Below are 25,903 nucleotides of genomic sequence, written 5' to 3' on the forward strand. Positions count from 1 at the left end.
AGGAGCCTGAACTGCTGCAGGAGTGTGGAAAGTAGAAACATGAACACCAGCTTTTACTATGCATATTAATAAATATTCTTTATTTAAATTTTGCACATTGCGCTTTAACATATTACATCCAAAACATCTTGCAAATGGATGTCTACTTTGTAAAATCTTATATTCAGCTCATTGTCATTCTGTACAGAATTATAGGTACAACATTACTTTGCCACTAGTTTGCTTCTTGTAAGTCTCACAGTAAGAGAAACATTGACTGAAAAGAGATGGCTTTAAATTATAAGAGAGGCTTGCACAGCTACTCAACTAAAGAGACAAGCCTGAAGAAAGAACAGAATTAATGAAACCACCTCCACCAGCCTCCCCAAAAAAAACAGAAAAAAAAAAATCACATTAATTTAAGATAAAATTTGCCATAAGTCACAAAATTAAGTTTTTGAAAGAGAAGACGCAGTAGTCATCGAGAGGTTCAGTGAAAGACAGAGCTACTTTATTGGCTTTAGTTCACTCCAGCCGTTGTCAACCAACTGTTACAAATGGGCCCCTTGTGATCGTTTAAGCGGCAGTACTTATTAAATTTCTCCTTCAGATGCTGTCGGTATTGTTCTCTATTGCTGTAAAAAGACTTGTTGTTTGCCATAAAGGACTGGATTTCATCTTGTGAGATGAAGATTTCCTCATCAGAAGTGCATTCAGACTCATCCTGCAAAGGAAAGCAGGCCTTTAAGAACTCGAGCATCACCCTTCCTGTGCAGCTCACCTCTCGCAATTGTACTCAGGGTCTACCCTTGCCCTGATGACACCACAAGCTGTACCTGGCTACTGCAGCCACCTGATTGACACACCATACTCTGCTAGATTGTGGTAAGAGTCATGAAGAACCAGAACATGCTTCAGAGTCTTAGCATATTCCCATTGCAAGAGCATTAAATTAAGCAATGGAGAAAAGGAAGAAGAATGGAGCAAGAAGCAGCTGCCCAAGGAGTGTGTAGTGGGAAAGTAATATTTGAGGCATGAAGGCAGCAAAAAACCACATTTCATTTTATGGAATAACGCAATCCTTGCTAATGAGCAGTTACAATACAAGTTCTGTCACTTGCACTCCAGTGACAGGCAATTTCTCCTCCTCTGCAAAGCGTCTGAGTTACACATACTTTACAGAGAACATGCAAAAGCTAACAAAGCACCAGAATCTTCAGTTACGTTCTCTCTTGTAACAGTTCTTCAGTGAGGTTTCCCTTCTAAACCCCATCCTCAATCCTGAGGGTTTAAAGCAGTATGCTACAGCCTAGAATTCAAAGGAAGCCGTTACTTACAAGGAGTTCCACTAAGCTTTTGGCACCTTTTCCAGTATCAGGAACAAGTGACATGTCTGTAGGTTCTGCAAACTGTGACACGTTTTTCATATGCTCAAACCAAGGCAACTGCTGCCCACTTTTTTCTGAGCTACAGCAGCTTTCAGCATGTGTGTCTTTGGTCTTGTCGCGATGAAACTCTGTGTGCATGAGATTTCCTGAGGTCTCTCTGTTACCTGGATCTGCCATACAGCTTCCAAGCTTCTGAATCTAGAATGGAAAAGAGCCTGTAATGAAGGACCAGCAGCGTTCAACCTGAATCATTCAAGTTTCAGATGGAGGTAGGGAGAAAGAGGAAAGCAGGAAGTTCAAAAAGAGAACATGGACATGTATTTTTACACGTGTGTGCCTAGGGAGGAGGGGGGCATGGCATGTCAATTCCCTGAGTGACACAATGTCTTGAGTGGACATGCTTAGCAACACAGGAGAGATTCCTCCCAACCCAACCTATTGTAGGAAGGATCTTGATTTCAAAACGTGGATGGAAAGGCAGCGGCAGATCCTTGTTATCCCACTTACAGCGTTAGTCACAACTGAAATACTTTTGTAACTACTATAAAACACATGCATTTAAATAAGCACTCTGGAACAGCTGTGCTCCTTACGTGTTCATTCTCACACTTCAAGGTTTTACTTTTCTTTTTCTTCTTTTTGTTTTTGCCTTTTGTGTTACTCTCTTCTGAATTAGCCCAACATTCCACACAGCTATCTCCATCCTCCTCTTTGTCTTCACAGCGATGGACACACGGATCATCTCCTGCAAAAGACAAGGCCATTTGCACTTCAGATACTTAAGTTCAGTGGATACCAAACCGATGTTGTACTCATACCAAACCTACCGTTCTCGTCGTGGTTGCAAATGCCTTCAGTGCAGGCCACATCTGACCCCTCTCGAGATCCTGTTTCGCTGCCCTCCATGCTAGATGAATAGCCGCAATCACTGCCATTACAATGTGGAGATAAACCTGAGATGAAGTGAAAGGTCACAGTGATGTAGAGGAGCTGTTGCATACTCTTTAGTTATGCCTCTAAGATGAAAGAAATCTTTAAAAGAAGTGATTTCTAAAAACAGCTGAGTGCTGTTCAGCCCAGACATGGTCACTGTTTGTACAATGCAAAGCAATGACCTTCAACATACCTTTCTTGATTTTAGGTGAACCTAATAGGGTACCACTACTAGGACAGGTGCAAGAAGTGCTTTCATTAGTAACAATTACTTCTACACAATTGTTAGCTTCTTCAGTGCTACCACAGGCTTTGCAACTGCTTTCCGTGAAGTTTGAATTCTCCTTGAAACAAAACCAAAAGTTACTTGCAAGTACTGAAAGGAGCTCAGCCAACATCTCCATAGAGGATACTCGTACACAAGAGAAAACAACTGACACTGACTGGCAACAGCCACAGCGTTGCTTGTAGTTCTTCACAAGTATAAACAACTAAAACCACCCCCTCTACCAACCACTTTCCCCACAATAACATGAATAAGTTCAGTCAGGAGATCCAGGATAATGATTGCATTTATGCAGTGTAAAATTACTCAAAGCCCCCCCCCCATCCAATTCGATGCAGACTGCCTGCAACCACAAATTCCCATGCTCTAAGTGATCTTTAAGAAATGAGAGTTGAAAACAATAGTCTCAGGATAACCTGAACCCCTGGAGATTCAGGATTTAAAAACAACCCAAAGCTAAGGAGTTCCAGGCAACTACTTTACAAAAAGGCTGTACTAATCCGGAAAAGTATTCAGTTCCTCAGTGAGCAGATACAGTAAAACCCCTCAGGAATTCTAACCCAAACCAGTGAGCTGATGAATGAAGCTCTGAATTACAAATGCAGTTATGTAGCTGTGAGTGTTTACCTTTGTTTGATTTACCTCCTTCTCCTCTGGTGCCTGCGAAGGAGCAGGGATCTCACACACACACTTGTTTTTCCGCCGGTTCTTCCGTTTTTGGCGCTTCTTCTCTTGCTTCAGCTCTCGCACCCTTTCTTCTTCTGAAAACTCTTCACAGAGCTGCTCCAATCGACTAATACCCTGCACTTTTTCCACGGCCATCTGTTTGTAAGAGGTTAGATCTATTTATAGATGTTAACACAATTCAAGCTTTTACATGATAAACAAGGAAAACAGCTGGTAAGTACTTACAAAGTCACCGCAACACAACTACTGACCCTTACAGAAAAATGCCTACCCAGACCTAGGCACTCCCTTTAGAGTGCTGCAGGAGATCCATGTATGTGGGGAGCGCTGTGTCTAACTTACGGCCCAGATTTGCAATTTTCAGGGAGAAGTTGTGGATTTGAATGCATTTTTGGATCTCTTTCCCACGCTTACTGTTCACGCTGATTATTTAACACAAAAAGCCACATTAGAACTACTGCTACAGAATTCCTGCAGCTCTTTGTCTAGGATAACCAGTGAAAAATGTAGCTGATTTTTCTAAGCAGCCTAAATGTATCTCAAGATGCAGCAGTATCTAAATATGTTCTTTAACATTAAGTTCAGAGCAAGTATCATAATGGCACATCCGCATACAGTTACAAGGATACAGTTAAACCAGTCAGCTATTCTGGACCAATGCTCCTACAGAGGTAAAAATACATTCCCTTTTCTTTCCCAGATCACTCTGAGAGCTCCTTAAGCCAAACTGAGACATCACCAATCCCACTCACGTCAGAAAAGGACCCTATATAGAGATGGAACAGTTCTGCATTTCAAGTCCATTACCAACATCACATAGCAGTGTATCTACCTGAATGTAACAATGCCAATGCATTTTCAACTCCACACCAAGACAAAACCTGCCAGGAATGCTACCGTGCACCCAGTCAATGCTACTGCCACAGCATTGTAAGTCTTAGAAAAGGTACTTGTAAAAACCTCCAAGAACCAGGCGAGGGTTCCACTATGACCCTTCCCAACCTGTTTTGTTCCTCCTCCTCTGATGTTTTAGACATTTTTAGAGACAACAATCATTAAGAATAGAAGACAAACATAAAAAAGACTTATGTCATACAAAAGGGGAAGTGTACTACTGGCATATGCTGAAGGAACTGCATGGAGTTCAAGATCCCAGAGGATTACAGACTGCATTTGGTACACACTGAATGCAAGAGTTAGCAGTTGTGTCTCTAATCCAAAAGCACATCCTCCATTTTTACTATTAAGCCAAACCTGTTGTGGCCAGAGCTACTTTTAAATGCTATCAGGTAGAAAAACCTTCACTGTGAATTAAAGACACAGCAGATTCCAAGCTGCACATTACAGTGTGCTGTAAGTACAAGCAAGCCTCAACCTTTTGTGGTCCAGGAGACTTCACATTGGAAGGCGACTCAGTTGTGCTATGCATCGATGTTACACAACTGCTGCCCACTGTGAGCCAGGGATCGAATGCACCACCCTTGAAGCTCCTTCCAGCCCAATGTTAGTAGAAAGCAGAAAAATCATTTTAGTGAGATGCATGCAGTTCCTACAGCAACTGGGGTTAGATCAAACTCGGGGTTTACCTCAAAGCTTTTGCGTAAAGCATCGACACCCAGGTAAAAAAGCATCTGCCACGTTTGCTCTTCAGCCCGCAGCTTCTGCCAGATTCGGTGTAATCTTTCATAAAGATGAATACCCAGGCAGGTCAACACTTCTTCTTGGGCTATGTCTATTGTCTTAGCATGCCTTTCTCTTCGTCTACAGGAAGAGTTGAACCAAAGTACAGTATTGTTAAAGGAGCTGGAAGTCTACCAAGAGATCAAAGCAGCTCAATGACGTATTTTCTTGATGTTCAACTAAAGATAATGTTTGCATGAACAGCTTTTTAAACCCAGTTCTGCTGTGCTGCATGCAGATGCAAAATAGAAAGGACCAGGTCAAAACCACCACAACATTCCTCACAGGTTAATCTGCGCACAGGGCTGTTAAGCTGCACTATGCCTTCCCACCTGTGACTTCAGAAGGCAGTGTCCCACCAGTCTCTGCTCACTCCTAATAACAGGGATCAGCAGAGTTTTAATGCCAGGGATGCAGCCACTCTCTCATTTAATGCAATCTGTATTTAGTTTATAGCAAATATTTCACCTTCCTACACATTTATGTGTCAGTTAACTGAAGCTGAATAAACACACACAGGAGTTCATACACTACTTACCGTACCAAGTAAAAACATTTCAGCATTAATCTGTATTCTATTAAGGAAAAACCATTATGAAAGGATTTACCATCCTCATTAAACAGCTATGACTGAGCTTTAATTGAGCTCAGACTTGCACTTTTCACTGTAGGAGTTTAAGATGCTAAAACAGGTTCAGGAATTGCTACAATATACAAGTGGTGACAGAACTAAATTGAACACTTGGCATTTGGTAAACCTGCCAAGCAAGGATCTCTTTCTATTTCGCATATTCTGAACACCTCAACGGAAAAGCAGGCAGTCCTGTGAGTAAACACATCAACTAGCACACATCTGGCAATTTCTTTCAGGCTTGCCTTCAGAGTTAAATGCATTCTAAAGTCAAAAGCACGCATGAAATGTTTGCTGCACTGAAGCGCTACCTTGAAAACCTGCTTTACCGTGACTATTCCACACAGACATTGACATTATTCTGCAGCAAGGAGGCAATAAACCACTTTTGCAAAACACAGTCAGTAATAAAATAAAGAAGCAAAGCGCTAGATAGCCCACTCTAGCAAATTACATACTCATACCCTCCTGCGAACTCGGGTTCGGCCCGGCCCAAGAGGTGTGCGATGAAATCTGTCTCGCAGCACACGTGGATGTGGCGCTCGTGGGGACAGCAGCGCAGGCCCTCGTACAGAGCAGCACAGTAGCCCTTCTCCTTGCTGCAGTCCAGCTCGCCAATGAGAATGTTGTACGCCCGAAGGACTTTGTTTTTGCAGTCAGTGCAAAACCTGTGTTGGAACAGAACAGAACAGAACAGGACTGAGTTCTTATTCAAGCAGAGTAAGTTACAATATACTGAGCAAAGTGCAGATAAGTCTAAGTTATAACGTACAGAGCTATTTAATAGTGCATGCTATATTTAAACTAGGTCACATAAGGTTTATGTTACTTCAAAAGTAAGACTTTGGCTGTAAGCCACTGTAAGTTTACTGTATGTATTATACTACCTATCATATCTTACACGTCTGGATATCAACTTTTCATGCTGCAAGGTATAAATCAGGCTAACTGTTAATATGAAGAAACTCCTAGATGGACATGCAAATCCACTTGTTTAAAGATCAGAAATCTAATAGCAAACAAAATGGATCATTAGTATAAGCCAGGACAAAATTCCCCCCAAGTAACACCCTCCATGTTACTTTATGGCAATTATTTGAAGTACAATCGAGTGATAAGCAGTAAGAAGAAAAAGAAATTCCTCTGTTGCCTGCTCTATGTGAGTGATGTTTCCACTACAAGCACCTTTAAACATATTTTGAATTACTAGATAACTGCACAGATAGCCAAACAAGGTTTCAATTTAAACATAGCTCAGATAACTCATCTGAGAAGAGCATAGTTATGAAGCCTGTTACAATTAAAATACAACCAAATTCAGCTCTTTCTATTTTATAACAGGAGTCATCTTCAAGAAGCTACAAAACCTCTGGCTGTATGAATTTAACAATGCAAGTCAGACAAGCTGCTCACATTTCAGGTTTCAGCTTGAAAAGCTGGCTCTTCATGCCATCCCTGGATGGTGTTTTTCCCTTTCCTAGTTTGTCCACTCACTTGACAACACTAAGTCAAAACATACTTTGATGTTTGATAGAACTATGATAACTGGCTAGTTTCTGCGATGAAAGGAAAGAAAACAGTAATATTATTGCAGGTTAGCATCAGGAATGCTGCCAGCACCATGTTTAATGTCACAGGAGATTAAAGCTATTTTGTTTCCAAAGTGTTATTTCCACACCACCACCACCCCCGCGCCCATCTGTGGTCCCACTGTGTGGTATCAGAACCTTGAGACTACTGGAAAATAAAGCGTTTTAATCAGCATGGTAGCTCCCATACACATGCAGCAATGATTTAGTGGCCTATTTTTACCTTGCAAGAGAGACCTAATAGTACTAACAGTACTAAGTCATAAATAACTGTTTTAAAGCAGTGATTTAAAAGCAACACCAAGCCTAAAACCTGCTTTCATTAGTTTAGCTCACATTAGTTTGAATTTGCACATACTCCCTGAAAGCCTAAATGAAAAGTATAGTCCCAGACACAGTAGGCTACTTGTGAAAGAATACAGACGGCTTTAATACATCAAACTGTAAATCAACTTAATCCTAACAAAACAGGTATTAAGACAAGCAGCTATGACTTCACCTGAGCTCTCTGCACTACCATAACCCGGAACAATAGGTAAAACACAAGGAGTATTTCAGTCTTAGTCTGTTACAATCCAATCTGCCAAAGTTCCCCATCACCACGAAGCTTAGATGGAAGGTATAAGAAGAATCCTTTATACTTTTAAGCACTGAGTGAACTCCACGTACATTTTGACTCTCAAAACAACACAGCACGTATTCCTCACGATGAAGGGGCGCCTTTGTTCTTTTAACATACCTGTGTTTCCGTAGATAGGTTTCTAACGTTTCTAAAAGACAACTAGAGTCAATTAAAACTACTTCATCCCTGCATTCCTGGGACATGAGCTCCCACACATCCATCCAACAACCCCTGCAAAAGAAGATCATAAGAAACAAAAGACTGTCCATCATCCTGGGAGGGGTTCAGAAAAGAAGCAAAATAAAGCATTGTTAGTTTACCTGACTGCTCCCTGGAAAGACCCACAGTGGCAAATGATGCTACACTTGCTCTCCTCCTTCCTCATGTCTTCACTGCTTTCCTTATCTGCGCTGAATTTCTGTGTACTGAGTGTGCTAACGCTCCCTTCAGTGTCACACAGCATTAAAAAAAACATTTTTAAACCTATACTATATATATATATATAGTGCACTACTTATTTTTCCTAAACAAATGCTATGAAAATGCATGGCCCTTAATTTACTTTGAATCCCTTACAGGCTGAGCCTTAGCCTCCAGTAAAGTCAGGGTCAGACGTGAGATACAAACTGTGCTGTCCGTGTTTGAAAACCAAGATTCATGAGGACTTTTAGAAGTCCCAGCTGAAAGCCAGCAGCATTTCTTCAGGATATTGTCTCTATTACACACACAAGTTTTAATACTTCCGGAGGATAAAGTTTCATGGGAGAACTTACTAAACCAAATCAAAACCATGAAATAAAAAGCCAAAGAAACCCCCTAGATTTCCACACATCTACCACTGTCAGAAACCATAGAACACACAACATTTCATTTCCGGAATTCATTAAAAAAAACCCCAAACTCTAAGTCTGGATATGCTAAAAGTACATGTATAGAGCAAAGAACAAACTGCAAACAGCAGTCATGCTTACTTACAGGCTTGCCTACACTTGACATTTTATCAGAACGGTCAGTTCTGTTTAAGCTCATGTATGGGTACAACAGAGCAGGAAAACAGGGGAAGAAGCACTCCCATTTAATAATTAGCTCCTCAAGGGTATCTGTGTGTGCTATTATCTAGCCTGCCACATCATATGGCTTGCATTTTATGAGAGGTTAAAATGCTCCTTAGCCTCAAATGGACCCAAGTAGCCATAAACCAGGCACACAAAGAGAGGACATCAAGTAACTCAAGTGGTATTAGATAGTTATGTAACTTGTCCAATTAAGCAACACAATTACAACTCAAAGCCTCTTCTGTGTGTCCCAAATGCCCAGGAGATGCAACTCAGCTGAAGAGGTTTCTTGCAATAAGCAGCTCTAAATTGATAAATAGAATTTGTTCTGTAGAACAGTTCTATTTGATGCCTCTGTACCTCGGCTGCTAGCACACTTGCTTCCACTCAAGGCAGCACATTTATCTGGAGAAACAGCAGTACTGATTCACCCTGATCACTTCTGAAGCATAATAAATGGCTATGGACTGAGCAAGCAGAGTGCAAGCCGTGTTTCTTTAGCAAACTACACTGATTGTGCACAAGCTAAGTTATCACATAAAGCAGAAGGCTTTACCTGTAGTGTACTAAATACTGCTCTTCCATATATTCCCTATTAACCTGCCAGCATTCAGAACACTAAGGAGATTTATTCCAGCCTGACTTGAGGAAACAAAGGCAGCATTTTCCTCTCTATTCATTCAGTTTCAGAATTGTTCTCCTTTGCCAAAATGGTCACTGCAGGTTCCACAATACACGTTCTTACACAGAAAAGATTAATCTTATTAAAAACAAAAGTAAAGAAAAAATTAACACTTTCATAATGCTTTGGATTTGCTTTATGTTAACATAACCCTACAACTCTTATGACCTTTTGCTTGTGTAACATAAGCTTTAAACTAATTGTATGAAAAGCCTGTAACCAAAATAAAAAAATGGAGATAATGATTAGCTACCACTGCTCTCAAGCAGCCCAAGTGAAAAGCAAGTGTCAAATTCCACATGCCTACCAGCTCAGGGGATTTACCTAAACCCAAAGCGACTCAAGTCTGCGTAGAAAAACATACATCCTGTAACTGGAAACCATGAGCAAGGCTTTCACACAGCTTTCACAGGTTGCATGCTTAACCAGAAGGAGAACGCAACCGACTAAACCAGGTCGTGGACACTTCAGCTAAGCACAGCAGTCCAACTGGTCATGATAAAAATAATAATAAACACCCCCCAAACAACAAAATGCCCCCGAAGCCACAACAGATTTGCAGGGAGTGTTTTTCTGGTTAGCCAGCTGGAATAACCTATTTCAACTTCAAGACACAGAGGTGTGTATATATATATATATATATATATATATATATATATATACATACATATTATCTTTTTCACTGGTGCATTCAAAACATGCTGTTGTATTTTGAGAAAATACAGTTCAGTTTTAACCCTGCAGCCCCACCACAATAAAGGCCTTTATTTATTCACAGTTGTGCAAGGCATTTTTAATAACCCCCAAGCAAGATGTTTATTCATTTAGCATGTACTCTCTTTCACTGCAGTGAGAAAAACTGCTGATCAATCATTGAGGTGTAGAGCATAAAACCCTGTTGTCTTTTGAGAGCACTGTGCAGAAGCCATCTATGCCCTGAGCAGGCTATAGTCCAAGTTACGTCAGACAGATATGAAAAACACATCAGAAAGCACTGTGCCAAGCTGCATTTTGGCACCTGGCTTTGAAATCAAACATGGATATTTTTATACCAAAAAACAAAAATCCCAAACAAAACAGACCCAAAAGCAAAGAGACAAAAATGAAATGACCAGAACCAATAAGCAAGTCTTGGGGAACAGCTCATTTCTTATTGCAGCCTTAAATTTGGTATGAAAGCATCACCAGTTGCCTTCGGTAGGTCCGACAAAGGGCAGAGGGACAACTCACACTGAGGAACGACCACAGAGCTTATTTTGGGAGGGCAGAAGAGCTCATAGCACTAGTTTTGTCCAGTCAAAGCATGAGCAAGGAAAGAATTAAACACCTCACTGACAAAACTCACTCTTACTGCACAAAAAAGGGTTAACTACTGTTTTACAAAGCCTATGGAGAAGGGCTCATGCCCTGCAACACACACTGCCCAGAACTCCTGGGTGCTTCTGTTCCTCTCCCCCACAACTATCTGAGTCAGCTATAAACACCAAATAGTCTAGAGATTACTACTCTGGGAAACAGATAACAGCATAAGAATTTTACCACAATGCTTACACATAAGGTACTATCAATAGTCTGGTTTCTTAACATATTTTCATTGGAACTGTGGATGTTAAAGGAACTTACCCCAAAGGTTTTGGTTTGTGTGTGTCCAGGGAGTGCAACTGACATCTCTTGTTCTTCTTACTTTTGGGAATTGCATCAATCATATCATTCAGTTTGGACCTATGGAAAAAAAATTGAATTAATATTCCGAAAACATGGTCATCCAGAGAAATTTTAAAGGGATTAATTCAGCTCATGTACCAGAAACAAGTGCACTAATGAATTCTACCTAAAACTTCCTCCTGTCCCCCATTTTAACTTGTTCTGACAGACAATCCTGCAGTACACAAGGATTTTCCAGACAAATCCTAGCAAGCAAGATAAAGAGAACTCACATCTAAAAAGCTATTGCATAACTTTAAGTAACAGACCTCGAGCAATGATGCCTATTTCAGAAGTGTGGGGAACCACTATGACCACTTTATTTACCTCACCCTCCAAATCTCGACTGCCCCAGCTCTGCATTAACCTTTCCTACTTCTCACTAGCCTGCTAACTGCAGAAAGAAGAATGAGCTGAAGCCAGCTGGAAGGCCAAGGCACACTGTGGTGAGCAGTCACTGTTTGGTCTGCTGACAGCTGAGAAACAAATGGCACCAAGGCTATTTATTGTGGTAGCCAAACCCAGAAGGTTTCACTTTCTCAGTGTCACCTTTATACTCAAGGAGTACAAAGTTTTTTAGGGCCAGGTGCTAGTTAATAGTTGCAAAGTAGCAGGGTGAAGAAACATGCTTCTTCCAGAGACCATGAAAAACCCACAGCACCTATTCCAGATTGATAACTGAACTTTTAAATATCAGTATCTTTCAACTGCAATCATGGCATCTCAACTGATGATATGACAGATTAGTTGGGTTTGGTTTTTCCCAGTTTAGGTGATAACTAGTTTAAAATGGCTCTAAAAGGCAAGTATGCACTAGAAGATCTAAACTTGTGACGTTTTAGTATCACCACGGCAGCTATAAAGTCAAATGCACAGAAGCTAGATTTGCTCTTCCCCAGGTAAGAATAATCTGGGCATTTCTAAGACACCTACCCATGTACATAAAACAGTGTATACAGCTTCTTTGCATCAGTCATACAGCTTCGAGTTACAGACAGAACCCCTTTTGGCCCTACTGTCAGGGGCTCAAGTGCTGGATTTCCAGACTCGACAAGCTGAGAAAACAGACGTTCCACACTGCGACGGCAGCCAACACATGGGACCAGCTGAGAGAGCGCGCTCAGCACTTCACGCGATGTCACCATCATGGCAATGTTCAGATCCTGCTGTTTAAGCATGCTATGCCTCTAAAAGAGAACAAGAAATTAAATCATTAAAACCAAAAGGAACAGTTCAAGATGTGTGTTTAAGATTTCTTCCTTTTCAACAGCCTTTCCGTACCAAAATACACTCATGGAAGCTGTCTGCAGTGCTCAGTTTCAGGTCACTGTTTTAATGCAGACATTTCAAATACTTACTATATGAACAAAACCACACTTGCTAATAGCATAGGAGCAATTCAGCTTCAAGTCTTACCATCTACCCTCTGCAAGGAAGCTAATATTTTTCTGCTCTTGTTTCCTCCTTCTGTCTCACGTATCAGCAAACGCTGCTTCCAAACAAATGGAACATTCCCTGTCCCTGTCAGGAAGCTCTTTTTAGCCCCACCTCAGCACAGATGCATTAGTAAAGGGTCTCACGCACAACTCTGCATAGAAAGTAAATTCCTGGATGCTCACTGGAATATACAGAAACCTCATTTACAAGAAGCTTATTCTGTTCAGACAAGACAATTTTGCAATATTTTTCCTTGAAGGCTAAATGCCATTTGCCAGTATAATTCCAACAGCTGAAATGAAAAGCCAGCATGTATTACTTACTATTCAGGGTGACACAGTTTACTTTGCTAGTGAACATTCAATGCGTGCTTGTAACAGAACATTAAAGAGAACACCTTCAATGTTTCTTACATCAATAAACAAATTCAGGAGTTTCTCCTTGTTCCTCTGTCAAATACATCCAGGCACACACACAAAGAACATACCCTTCTGTTCCTTCTGCTAAATTACTGGCTTGAACTTCATCAACACTGAACTGCCACTAGCAGAGCTGTGCAGAAGAGAGTCCCTTCCTCCCACACATCTACACTTAGAATATCAGCACTGCTGATATCAGCACAGTATCATCTGTAAAAGTAGAGTCCTGTCAGTATATTAATTGTGAGCAGCATTTTCCCCAGTTCTACAAAGCACAGCTTTGTAAGCACAGTTGTATCCACACAGGAAATGTTGCCACAACAGTATTTTCTGTATCACTGTCATACCACACCACTTAAACACTCCTAATGGAGAAATGACTTGTCACAACTTCTGAGGAAAGAAATAAAGCAGTTCTACATAGTGAAACTAATCAATCCCATGGAGCATGTAAATACATCAGTTGAAAAGAGAAAATATTTTCAGCTCACTTTATGCAATACATGTTATGAAAAGGAAAGCCTGTATCAGATAACATTTAAGATTTATGCTCTTAAAGGCAGGCACGTTAAGTCACCTGACAAGTGGTATCACTCTGCAATAATCCTCTTTCCTGTAATTAATAGTACTAGTCATGGCAACAGGAGGGATGCGCTATTTTCACAACACAGCTATGCTTTACATGCAGCATATGTCTGAACTGCTGCTACCACTAGTGAAGAAGTACAAGCTGCACATCAGCAAACCGGCCTGTTCCTCTGCATATCAAGTGGCACAATTTTTTAGTTGCTATAGGTGTTAGAGTGCCAGTTACTTGCCAGAGTGTTGGCAGATATGTTTCTATTTAGTGAAGCTTCAGGGATAAGTAAGGCTCCTTTAGTAAGGAGAGACAATACAGTCTCTCACTATTCAACTATATATATAATTTATAAACTGGCACATTAATTCTATCTTGGTATGGTACTAATCATAAGAACTCAGTCCTAAGCAATTCACACTTCCACTTGAAAAAGAAGCTCAAAAGCATTTAGGAAAAAAAGAAAATAATCAAAATGTATTTAGAAACTGTAGTTTCCATTATGTATAAACTGGCAGCGAGCAGAAGATGCATTGCTTTTACAGGCATTCTATTCTAACAGGCAGCAATTGCTTCCTGACACAGCCAACAGTCTATAAATGCTGTAAAACATAGAAAACAAATGTATCCAGTGTGCTTTGGTACCAATATGTAATTGTATATAGGTGCTGATTTGTCTTTTAAGGCAGTCCTGGAGCGACAGCCTCCTAGAGAAACAAAAGCATGAGTCTAAGGAAAGCAAGACTTGATGCGTGGCCTTAAAACCCAGTAGGGTACATTTACCTGGATGAACTGTTTCAGCTGTGCACCGTTACTCTGATGTCCATCAAGGTTTAGCACATTATCAGGAAATTCCATCACCATCTATACAAAAGAGAGAGGGAAAAAAAATGCTTTCAGAAAAAAAGTCCAAAAGAGCATTAATTTATTTTAGTTTCTCAGAGGAAACAAGATGGAATTTATGCTGAATGCCCATTCTGCCCACCTAACTATTGGAAGCTTGGGAAAAAAGTATTAGTTTAAGACAGCGGATGTTTCAAAGTAACTTTCACTAACAGAATGCTCTAGAGGCAGTTTATAAATGGCAACTCCTCAATAGCTGTTACAGAGAAAGCAAAAATTGCTAAAGGAGTCATCAGCATTTATATTACATTACTACACGACTTGAGACCCCCATTTCAGTTTAGAAACAACATATTGTACTTTAACACACTGAGATGCCAATTGATTCAACAGCCCAACTCCGTTTATAAAGCTATGAAGAAACAGTCACAACAGCTTAATGACTGAGTCCACTTCTTCAAAGGCTAATTTAAAACCATATTAACCCGAGAAGGTACTCCAAGGGATACTTTGTTTTGCATGACTGCAACTGCAGCTCCCAAGAGGCTCCAAGTAAAAAGTTAAGCCTTCAGAACAATGTGATTACTTGTAAGTAATTAATCATATTTCTTTTCAAATTACTATGCAACAAAGAGGGCAATTTCTAACACTCTTCAGCCACAAATCCAACTGAACAAGCATGGAGTAAAATAAAACCAACTAGATAAACATGTAAAGACTGGTTCAGTTGATCTTCTTTGTCCAACCGAAGAAATACAGAAATTCATGAATACCAGTGATAAAAGTTCACTTTAAAATCTGAAAGATAAAGTAACAACTTTGGTTAATAACCCTAATACCAATCAACACCAAATCAAGTTGGAGGGAGGAAAAAGGATGAATAGGACACCTTCCCTCAATTGTCTAGTAAAGATACAATTCCCCGCTGTCTCCGCAAACTGCTGACACTGCCCCCAGAGAACTCATACATCTACTTTTACAGGCACTAGACACTGCTCCAAAATAAACACCTACTCTCTGAGGCCTTAAAGCAAGGCAATATTTCACTCTCACATGTGCTAAATTGGAGCATTAGCACAGCTGCCTTATCTTTACGCAGAACAGTGCCAATCCTAACCTCTCATGCATCTTTTCTCCAGTCTCCCTTGCTCCTGACCCATACACACAAGGACCTCCTTCAGTTTTTGCTGCAGAATTACAGGTTTCCTACATTGATCATTTGATGTTTCTGTGGGGAACAAGCTAATGCAAAGATAAAAGCTCTATCTGCTAATAACAAAGAGAAGATACAACCTGCATATTCCCCCCTCCCAATCTCCCATTATCAGAGAATACCCTTAGGTATTTTGTACAACAGTGAAATTACCAAAGGCTAAATGAATTCATGTGTCTGACAATATTTTATTAAGTGGTTAAAAATCTGCAACCATCACACCCTGAACTGGAAGAAAAAATTCCCATACCATCACATAGAATCCCAACCTCATTTGTGTTGGAAGGCACCTTAAAGCTCATCCAGTTTGGGACACCTTCTATTAGAACAGGCTGCTCCAAGCCCTGTCCAACCTGGCCTTGAACACTGCCAGGGATGGTACACTCACAACTTCCTTACATCAAATGGAATGCCTTCTAGAAATCATAAAAGCTGCTTAAGAAATTAAACGGGTTAAATATTTAGACCTCCTTGAAGTTCTAGCTGAGCCATAAGAAACAGAAAAGTGTGGTAGTGAACAATTCATATAGGAGAGCAGCACCACAAGGAACCTAAACAGCTCTCTATGCTATTACAAAGCAATGTCACACACTTCAGAGCATGATAGGCCATTCATTCACTAATTTGTAATCACCAATACATTGTTTCCAGATTTAAGGCACAGATTAAGTCTTCCAGCTTCCCACTGTCTTCCAGCAATCCCATTATTTTTAAAACCCCAGTTTTAAAAGTGGTCTACAGAAACCAGTTACTAAACACCACTGTTGCAAAGGTAATGCTGCAGATGTAGAATTATGTGTCAAAGACAACTGCATGCCTCACAATAGCTCTCAAAGAATTTATACACAACTGAGATGAGGAAGGTGAGAGTTCATTCACTTGCTTTTGCAAATTCATTTAATAATAGCCTCCAGAAGCCACCCACAAACACCAGTACCTTGCAATAACAGTAACAGAATGAACAAGGGGGAAAAAAAAAGGACCTGAGATAAGTCATGCTGAGGATGACTTGCACTTCACCCAGAAGGAAACAAATCTGATTTAGAGCTATAGGAACCTCTCCAATCATGAGGATGGCTTGCCTCTGGCATAAAAAGTAGAAGGACAGCAACAACACGGTGCAATTGCACAAAGTTTGGGCCTGGTGTTAAATGCTGGAGCAAAACCAGAAATGAAATTTTAGGTCAGTTGAAGTCATCTACCTGACACCTGGTACAGCTGAATTTTCAAATTTTCACTCTCATTAAACACAGCAAACTTAACAAGAGCATGGTAAGGTGCCTACCTGACACAATCTAATGCGTGATTTTTACTAGGGAGTCGGAGGGCAGGGGGAAGAGAGTGAGAAATCCAAGATCTTAAAACTACCTGGGAATGGAGGGGCAAAACAACTTTCAAGGCATGACGGAGGACTGACACCTCCCCCCCCCCCCAATAATTACACACAATCATTGAATCAGTCAGGTTGGAAAAGACATTTAAGATCATCAAGCCCAACCTTTTCCCCAGCACTGCCATGTCCAGCACTAAACCATGACACTATTCTTACACAGCGCTGGGTTTCCCAGGTAACCAGCCACTCTAGGAGAGCTAGATATTGCTTTGGACCACTTAAGGGGAAACTATGCCTAATGTATAAGCACAATTAACCAGAGCTGACAGACCATATAAAGTCAAAACCACTGATGATAGTTGGTATATTAATAATACATCATCATTTAAAACGATCAAAACTAAAATACTGCAAAGACCTTTCCTTCAAAGGTAGCAAAACGAGATGGGATTGAGACAGATAATCCTTAACAGTGGGATGGAGGGTTAAGAGACTCTCTCAAGATACTCAATTGTTTTGTTCTGGAAGGTGGAAGAAATTACACTAGGAGGTTGACAGAGTTAGCTGATGCAAGTCAGGCATTCTCCTGTGCTAAACCACGAGATCAGGAATTTAAAGCACGTAAATTTTACACTATTTAAAGTAACAGCATTTACTGTCATGCCACTGACAGCAACAGAAATCAAATGCAGAAATCAAGATACCCCATTACACTAAGTACAATTTTATTTTCCACCCAGCCTCTTCACACCCTAAGAATCAAAGCAAACAACAACAGGCTAGTCACGTATTTCCCCCCCCCCCCCCATTTGCTGTGTTCACCTAGGATGCAATTTCTGAGCCTACCTCTAAACACGTGAGCAGGAGACACTAGAGAGCCTCCAAGCTCCATTTCACTCATTTTTCCACTGAATCTTCTGGAAATGGCAACCCCCCCATGTTTTTTAATTCAGAACAACACACTGAAACAGAAACTCTCTCAGATTTGTTACTTCAGACACATTATTATAGACTCAGTAACTCTTACTTGAAGCCAAAGCTTTCAAAAACACCTTTACCCTTTTCTTGCCTATCTGACAGCATATTCATTACCTCGTTGTAAACCTGGGGTTTAACCTTAATATGGCTCCCTTCCTGATTAACTGAAAAACGGCTTTGCTCCACGTTTGGGCTTGGACACTGAGACATGCTTGTCACTTGAAAACAACGAGCCAGTACAGCAATAACTTTCTCATTACGCGGTCTGCATGTTTTTAGAGCTGGGAATCAGATAAAAAAGTTGCCACATTAAGCGCTGTTAACCCGAAGTGTTGCAAAGTCCCAAAGATTAACGCTGCAGGAGCAAAGGAGGAGCCTGGGAGGCCTGTCTAGAGGAAAGGCCTCGCCTGGGCATTGCAACACGCCGCCCGCACACGTTGGGAGCGGGAGGTGCGGGGACACCCCGCGCTCCGCAGGCACTCACCGTGAGGGTGTCATCGATGTAGAGGGGGATCTGCCTCTTCTCGAAAGGGAATTCCTCCTCCCCGTCCCTGCACACCGCCACCAGCCGCGCCATCGCTGCTGCTGCTGCTGCCGCTTCCTCCCCGCTCCAGCCTGCGAGCAGCCAAACCCCGCGGAGGTAAATACCCGCCGCGCTTCCCCGGCACACTTTCACCACCCCGGGAACAAGCCTGCTTTACCCCATCGCCTGATTCACCACGCCGGGCGCCGGCCCCGCCGCCCAGCCCACGCCCGGGCGCGCAGCCTGCCCGCCGCTTCGGCCTTGGAAGGGACTCAAAAAGGCTACGGACCGGGAACGGGAGAGGTGGGGAGGTTGGGAAATGCGACATAACATGGAAGAAAGGGAGGGGACGGCGGGGAGGAGCGTACCGGGCCCTCGGCTGGGCACCGCCGGGGGAGGAAGGCCGGAGGGATGGAGCCCACCGCGCTGCGGGCCGCTCCCGCTCTCCCCGCCCGCCACCGGCCCAGACAGGCCGCCGGGGACCCACCCAGCCCCGAGCGCGGCTCGCGGCTCTCCGGCACCCCCCGTCCCGCCCCGCGGCTGCTGCGGAGGGCGAGGAGCAGCGGCGGGGCGAGGGGGGCGCCTCCACCTGCGAGGCGGAGCCGCCCCTGCCCCCGGGCCACCCGCTGCCGGGCCGCGCCCGCGGGGAGGGGGCCCGCGGCCCTCCCGCTCCGCAGCACCGGCCGCGGACACCTCCCTCGTGCAGGCTGGGGACAGGGGCGAACCGCGGGGATGCAGCCCGGGCGACGCGGCGGGCAGACCCAGCCCTTCCCTCCCTGTCCTCTCCCGGCCTCCAGCCGGCGCGGCGCAGGCTCCCCGCCCGGGGCGCCGATGGCGTGGAAGCAGCCTGCGGGCCGCTCCCGGCCTCCCCTTCCTCCCGCCTTCCCCTCAGCCCCACCGGGGCCGTTACCCTGCCCTGCGGCCCACCGCCGCCTCGCCCCCCCTCGGGCCTTTACCGGCTCCTCCGCGAGTCGGCGGCCCAGGCGCTCTGACAGGCGGGCGGACACCCCGGGCTCCGCCACAGAGCCGCCTCCTTCCTCTCCCCCTCCCCGGGCCCTCCCCACAGGCGGCGGCCCCGGGCTGCCCCGCCCTCCTCTCGCGAGAGACCGCAGCCCGGCCGCTCAACCGTTACCTGCCGGCCCCCTCCCGCGGGCTCGGGGCCTCAGGCGCTGTCCGGCGGCGCCGTGGGGCCTCGGGCGCCGGGCGGGAGGCTGAGGTAGGGGCGGGGGCGCACGTTAGAGGCCTGGCCCGGGGCGGGGGCTCCTCGGGCCTCTCCCTGCGGTGGGGCGGCCGCTGCTGTCGCGTCTCCGCCCCGGGGCGCGGCGCCGAGGAGCCGGCGGGATGCGGGGCGCTGTGCCCGGGCTCTCGCCGTGCCCGTGGTGCGGTGGAAGGAGCTGGGCCCCGTGAGGTGGGGGCGAAGGGGAGCGCGTGGGGTTGAACCCCAAAGCGTTGGTGGGTGGGAGCCCGTGCTGTCTCGGGTGGGACAGGGCCGGAGGGTGCCCAGGCCCGCGTGTGGAAGCGCCTCCGTGCTGGTGTTGCTGTAGGTGCAGCCGAGCGCAGACCGACTGGGAGCGTAAAGTGGGCAAAATGCATCCGGACACAGCCCAGGCATCAAAGTGCAGCCCCAGACCTCGCTGAGCTGATCACATGCCAGGTAAAGCAGGCTTTAGTTGCACTTACGGGCTCTTAAGGCTGTTGGCTTCTGCAGCACCCTAATGCAACCAGCTGCTTAACTTAGGCAGCCAAAAAAACCCCATAGACTTTCTTGAGCTATAAAATACGATAGAGATACTAAAGTCCTCACAAGAAAATGCAGGGGAGCAGTATTTCTTTTCCCCCTTGTTTCTGCATTAAAAATATCCTTAGTGGAGGAGTTAATTTACTTTAGCTCATCATGCAGCACCTCTAACAAACACAGCGCAGAGCCACATCGCTGCAGTTTGCTGTTTATGGGTTTCTTCAGCAAAACGGAAAGCTGGCGTTTACAGCAAGGGGTGGTTCCATCACCGAGCTGTGATGAGCACCCAGGGTGCATTCAGCATTCAGTGTGCAGGCTCCTGTATCACTTCTGCCCTTCTGCTCCCAGAGTGCGGTTGGATCACATCAACCCGTGCCACAGATGTCGTATTCTCAGGGTACATACTGGTAAACTATACCCGAGAAGTACCATTACATTTCAGGTCGGGTTTACCCACGGTTGCTGGAAGATGCAGCTTGCTTGTTATCTACAAAATCACTACACAGCAGCCAGCCCCTTCCTGCCGTGCATTTGCATGCCCCTCTCTCCTGGAAGAAATACCTGTTCTTTGGGACATAGCGGCTTTGAAGTAGGATACAGCTTGAGGTCTTTCTTCTAACATTGGACTTTAAAAGAGACGCTGCTGGGTTGTAAAGAAGGCTGCTACTGAGCTGACCCTTAAAACCAGTGAAATTTGGTAAGAATGCGTAACAAATAACAAGGTTAAGGATAAATTGCATCAGACACAAAATCACATGTTGGAATTACAGCAGCAAGGACAAAAGAATTTGTTTTCCCACTCCTCTGCTTTCCTAGTATTCCTGAAGTTGGTGCCATGCTATAGTTGAACTCTTTTATTTGTACTAGTTGAAATACCTTAAACTTGTACCAATTATGTAACAGCTAAATAAAAGTTTCTGATTTTTTTAAATGTATCTTTGATCTGCACAATGCATCTTTGATCTTCCTCGTCTAAACACACCCCAAAGCCAAATGAAATGCAGTGTTCTTGTTCCTACCAAGCACTGAGCTAACAGCTACAAGGTGCATGTGGAGAAAGTGTCTACAGTAGTACCATAGCATTAACTTCTCTCACATCTCTCCCAACCCATTACAGTGCCGTACACTCATACAGACTTGGTGATCAAAGAACGTGTGCTTGTGTTTCTTGGTTCTTTCAGAGGCATGGTTAATCATCTGTATCTATTCACAGTTTAAACAGCATTAATAACTTGCTTCAGGGCAGAGCTTGCCACATTCGTTATCGACAATAAGCAGGGAGAATTAATTGCCTCTCATTAAGTCAGTGGTGAACAACTTACTTCATATGGCTTTAAAAGCAGCAGACGGCTTCACGATGAGCTACTGTGGCACTGCATGGGTTGTCCCCACTCTTCTGGTCACTTGTCTGGGGCTGCAAACCACAGCTCCAGTCCTGGAGCAGGTGCCCAGCACCCTGCTGTGTGTGTGGAGCTAACAGGGCTCGGTGCAGACACCACAGACCTCCCACATCATCTCTGCTTCACAAACTGGAGTTGGTATCTAGTTTGCTGCTTGTCCAGACATAACTCTGCTTTGTCACACCCAATTAATGCCTTCATTCTGAATCATGTTGATAGACATGTGCTCACAGGCAGAGCTCACTGCAGGTCTTGGGCTTCAGATACTTCAAAAGTTAATATCCATCAGTAATTCTGCATGAGCGCGTTGTGCCGTTCAGCTCATGCTGGAGACCCTTCTTCCCTAGCAAGGCTAGGAAATGTTTTAAATCAATACGTACACAAGTTACCAGAAACCTGCTATAAACCGTGACAGCTGTTTATAAGACATAGTTGGCAATTGATTGCATTTGTCCCCAGGATAATACAGGGTGGTTTTCTTTCATTCTGAAGACTATATGGCTATAATTTGGAAGTAAACAAGCATGAAATCAGCATGGCCACAGCCTGTAATCCTCAGACTTAACCTTTCCATTGGCCAGCAGCTAAGAGAACCTCATAAATTTCAGATTATTCCACAGCACGTCTGCCTTAAGGAATCTGATTTAGAAGCTTAATCTCCATGGGTTTTATGATTCATTACATTCGATCGACAAGGAGAAATACAAAATGCAGCCCCATGTGCACTGCTTGGAGCTCCACTGACATTACACATCGCCAATTACCACTTGTATTCTACTTCTTAAGTATTTGTATCTCCCATTAAATTCCTCACAATGTTTAAATGTATTTCTCTTACCAACAAACTTAACAAGGTCAGGAGGAACTGTCACACTCTGGAAAGTGAACAAAGAGGGTGCTGTGACAGAAACTGAGCACATCTGCTGGTACCCTGCCCCACTGCATCGTGCTGCTTTCCATTTGCATACTGTGTTTGCTAATAAAAATTAATACAGAATGTTCCCACTTGAAGACATCTCAGCTGTCAAGACACAGTACTAAATGAGCTGCTGCTTAAAATGACTTTATAGACAAGTAGGTGGGCCTTTGAGTACTTTCAAAGTAGAGCTGAAGACCATAGTTTACAATGTTCCTAAAGATGAGCTGTCACAACACGCTGGTATGCAGGCTGGGGGTGAATTAGTTTTGGATCTTTGTACTTTCTTACAAAAGGCTGTGCTGCTCTTATTATCAAATTCCAACAACTGCTTTATGAATTCATCCGCAGTTGAGTTTATCCTTTGGAGCATCACACTTTATCTGAGGTCTTTGTTTATAGTCATCAGTGAGTATGAAAATAAAGCTCAGCCTTACTTCAAAGGCTCACTTAGATTTCAGTATAGGATTAACATTGCACATACAATTACTGCTATCAAAGTCAAGCATATGCATAAATCTTTGCAGGACTGGGGCCAAAACTGTTTTAAGTATCCACTTACTGAATACATTTCATATCAAGAATTATTCTTAGCTGTTATTTATGCAAGGGCCTCAACTAGGTAAATCCTGACTCAGGTAAGTCTCTATAATTACTCATTCTTCTACTTCTCATCTGATTTCTACTCTATACATTGCTACCTCGTTCCACCAGTACTTCACTGTTCACTACCTGTAAATGCAACATCACTCTTCTGCATGAGTTCTTACAGGAGCAGCAGGAGTATTTGGCAAACAATCTCAAAGCCTAGGTGTTCAGAAGAATGTGTACCAGCTCCAGCAGGTAACAGCACTGACTGCATGTGTTTGGTAAAACAAACCACTGAAAAACTAATCAATGCTAAATCATAAAAAGCTGTACTAAATTATAACTTAACTGCAATAAGTACAGAAAAAGTACCAATTTTCCCCTTTAAATACCATCCTCCAACTACAGCAAAGTTCAACTAGTCCACTGAAGACAGAGTGGAATCACCAAAACTTGAACACTATATTTCTGGCATGCATTACATACATAACTAAACAGTTAAAAAACATATACAAGTGTAGTATACATAATGTAAAGGCAGTCTTGCTGTGGATTGTATCTATAAGAATATTCACAGCACCAGTCATAATATTTGCTAGCAAGAAAAACAGTAATTGATTTTTATTGATAGCACTGATCAGGCACATGTGCTTGCCTTCCCTTCTGACAGGCACAGCCTCCAGTTCATGCTTTTTACTGGTACTGGGGGCCTGTACAACATCCCAGCAACAGGGCACGCTGGACCCCCTCACAAGCAGCTTTGTGAACACCAATGCGAGGTCAGTCACCACTAAGCAGATAAAGAACATCAGGCAGTGAGCAACCACCCATATGCAGTAGGAGAGGTTGGCCATCCGGCGGGACACGGGCTCCACGTACACTTGTGAGACGTGAAGAAAGAGGAAGAGCACAAGAACTGTGAGCAGTAAGAGACACACTGCCTCAGCCCAGCCTCTCACCGAGCTCCTGCGCTTCAGCAGCCATAGTCCCACCTGGACACTTGCCATGTATATAGCTAAATACCCAAAAAGAGAGAGCAGCCCTTCCCTGTTGGCATTTAAAAAGCCAACCCTCGTGTCTCTGCCATTGCTGCCATGCAAGATGAACATCTTCAGAGAGGTAGTGTTCAGAATAAGCTGATAAAGCACAGCGAGATTTACAGCAACAATCCAAGAGTTATATTTGGGGAATACAGACAAAAGTAGAGATGCTGCAAGCCTCACAAATGCTAAGGTAAAGAAAAAATTCCAGTGCACTCCATACTCTGAAGTATGTTCATGGTAGTCTATAGATTTAACACTGAGCAGTCGCCCAACGCCAAGGAAAATCAGTGGCCAAATGGATGAGAACTGCCTGGCCACATTGGAAAACTTTGGTTGTGTGACAGAAGACTTCTGTCTAACTTCAGGACAAACAAGAGCATTCCCAAAAACAAAAGCTCCAACCCCAAAATCCATAATTCCTGTTCCATAGGTCTCGGTTTTGGCGTATCGCCGCGGATACTGCGGGAAATCCACTGCTAAAATGCTGATGGATGTCAAGATGTTGATATAAACGCGGAAGACGGTTATTGCTGGAATGTATTCTGGATCCAAGGACATCTTCTGGAAGCCTTTCACCATTTGCTTAAAAGCCACCCTGGGCTCCTGCTTTCTTTGGCTGTATATGTTGGAAAATATTCCGGCACAGAAGGCTGCAATGATAATTGGTATGAAAAAGATGACTGGAGACAAGACTGTGCAGGAGAACAGGAGAGGAGACACCAGCACAAGGAAGTCCAGCAGCAGGCTGTATGGCCTGGAACTTAGAGGTTTCCCATAGTGTAAGTAATACAAAATCAAGAGGAGTCCTCTGCTGAGCAGGCAGAGTGGGGCTAGAGACAAACCTATAGAAATTTCCAGCAAGCTGGTTCCATTTAAGTCCCTGATAAAGGCTTCTTTCAGATGCTTTTGGGACATTCTTCTTGCTTTTCCTGAAAACACAAACATAAACCTGAGTTAGTTTTGTCAAACAGGGAGCTTGGAACTTCACCAAAATGCCCCTTGTGTTCCAGTTCATTAAAACAAGCACCGATTTCACAAGTCATCTGGTTTTCAGTTCCTCTTCAGTTTAAAGAACAAGGGAAAGCAAAAATGCTGAGGCTTGGTGGCTGGTGACACCGTGCAGCCACACAAGCACCTGCAAGGCCCAGCAATACAAGATCCTTAACATGGTTTTGCTGAAGATCTCTGAATACCAGACGCTCTGTTGAACTGTGAACACTCCTCCTGTATGTCCTGCTCTGCAGAACATAGTCGTGTTCTCTATGGTGTAAATGAAACAGGGATGTAAAAACGTGACCCCGGTGAAGCTCCTGCTCCCGGCCTGCAGAGCGGGTGACAAAAGCAGCAGCTAAAAACCCCACTTGTGACACAGGTGCCCTTTTACAAAGGCCCCAGCCCCACTGTGACCCCCAGCCAGGCTCCTCCGTTCCTAGAGAACGGAAGTTAAATGTCAGAAGCATTCATCAGGAGACCAGCTCTGCTCCCGCGCTAGCCGGACCCGCGCTGCCGGGACACACAGCGTGCGGGAACACCGGGGCTGGGGGGCAGCAAACCCGCGCCTCCCCCGGCACAGGCCGAGGCGACAAAGCAGCCATGGGTAACCGCGGTGTAACCGACCCCCGGCCCATAACCCGGGCCCCTGCCCCGCCGCACGCCGGG

The 25,903-nt window shown here is 43.9% G+C and overlaps 2 protein-coding genes across 5 annotated transcripts; both read right to left on the reverse strand.

Annotated features, from left to right (window-relative positions):
- Window positions 1-51: 51 nt before the first annotated feature.
- GGNBP2 (gametogenetin binding protein 2) lies at window positions 52-19,585 on the reverse strand. Of its 4 annotated transcripts, XM_061470504.1 has the most exons (14): window positions 19,516-19,585; window positions 18,521-18,651; window positions 14,453-14,533; window positions 12,170-12,423; window positions 11,156-11,254; window positions 7,913-8,026; window positions 6,043-6,252; window positions 4,860-5,034; window positions 3,214-3,408; window positions 2,494-2,644; window positions 2,195-2,320; window positions 1,961-2,112; window positions 1,317-1,565; window positions 52-703 (listed from the first exon to the last, which is right to left on the reverse strand). In XM_061470504.1, exons 2-14 carry the CDS (start codon window positions 18,611-18,613, stop codon window positions 500-502), a joined length of 2,103 nt encoding a protein of 700 aa, XP_061326488.1. In that variant the 5' UTR covers window positions 18,614-18,651; window positions 19,516-19,585; the 3' UTR covers window positions 52-499. The 4 variants fall into 4 exon arrangements, with proteins under 4 accessions (XP_061326488.1, XP_061326491.1, XP_061326487.1 ...); XM_061470507.1 differs by lacking the exon at window positions 19,516-19,585 and having other exon boundaries at window positions 3,229-3,408; window positions 18,521-18,991; XM_061470503.1 differs by lacking the exon at window positions 19,516-19,585 and having other exon boundaries at window positions 18,521-18,991.
- A 2,868-nt stretch (window positions 19,586-22,453) lies between these two features.
- On the reverse strand, window positions 22,454-25,271 carry PIGW (phosphatidylinositol glycan anchor biosynthesis class W). The gene has a single exon (XM_061470508.1). It carries the CDS (start codon window positions 25,187-25,189, stop codon window positions 23,645-23,647), a length of 1,545 nt encoding a protein of 514 aa, XP_061326492.1. The 5' UTR covers window positions 25,190-25,271; the 3' UTR covers window positions 22,454-23,644.
- Between the last annotated feature and the right edge of the window lie 632 nt (window positions 25,272-25,903).

Source organism: Pezoporus flaviventris, unplaced genomic scaffold, assembly GCF_033815535.1.
Source record: "Pezoporus flaviventris isolate CSIRO_AGI_PZ_B2104156 unplaced genomic scaffold, CSIRO_AGI_Pfla_v1 ptg000063l, whole genome shotgun sequence".
In the NCBI taxonomy this organism is placed as follows: domain Eukaryota; kingdom Metazoa; phylum Chordata; class Aves; order Psittaciformes; family Psittacidae; genus Pezoporus; species Pezoporus flaviventris.

Bases quoted from the DNA above. Each gene is read 5' to 3' on its own strand.
- GGNBP2 (XM_061470504.1), bottom strand. From the start codon at position 18,613: ATGGCGCGGCTGGTGGCGGTGTGCAGGGACGGGGAGGAGGAATTCCCT. The intron at 12,424-14,452 runs GTAAATGTACCC...GTTCTCTTTTAG, and splicing joins AGCTGAAACAGTTCATCCAG to AGGCATAGCATGCTTAAACA. The intron at 8,027-11,155 runs GTAAGTTCCTTT...CTTCTTTTGCAG, and splicing joins CACAAACCAAAACCTTTGGG to GGGTTGTTGGATGGATGTGT.
- PIGW (XM_061470508.1), bottom strand. From the start codon at position 25,189: ATGTTTGTGTTTTCAGGAAAAGCAAGAAGAATGTCCCAAAAGCATCTG.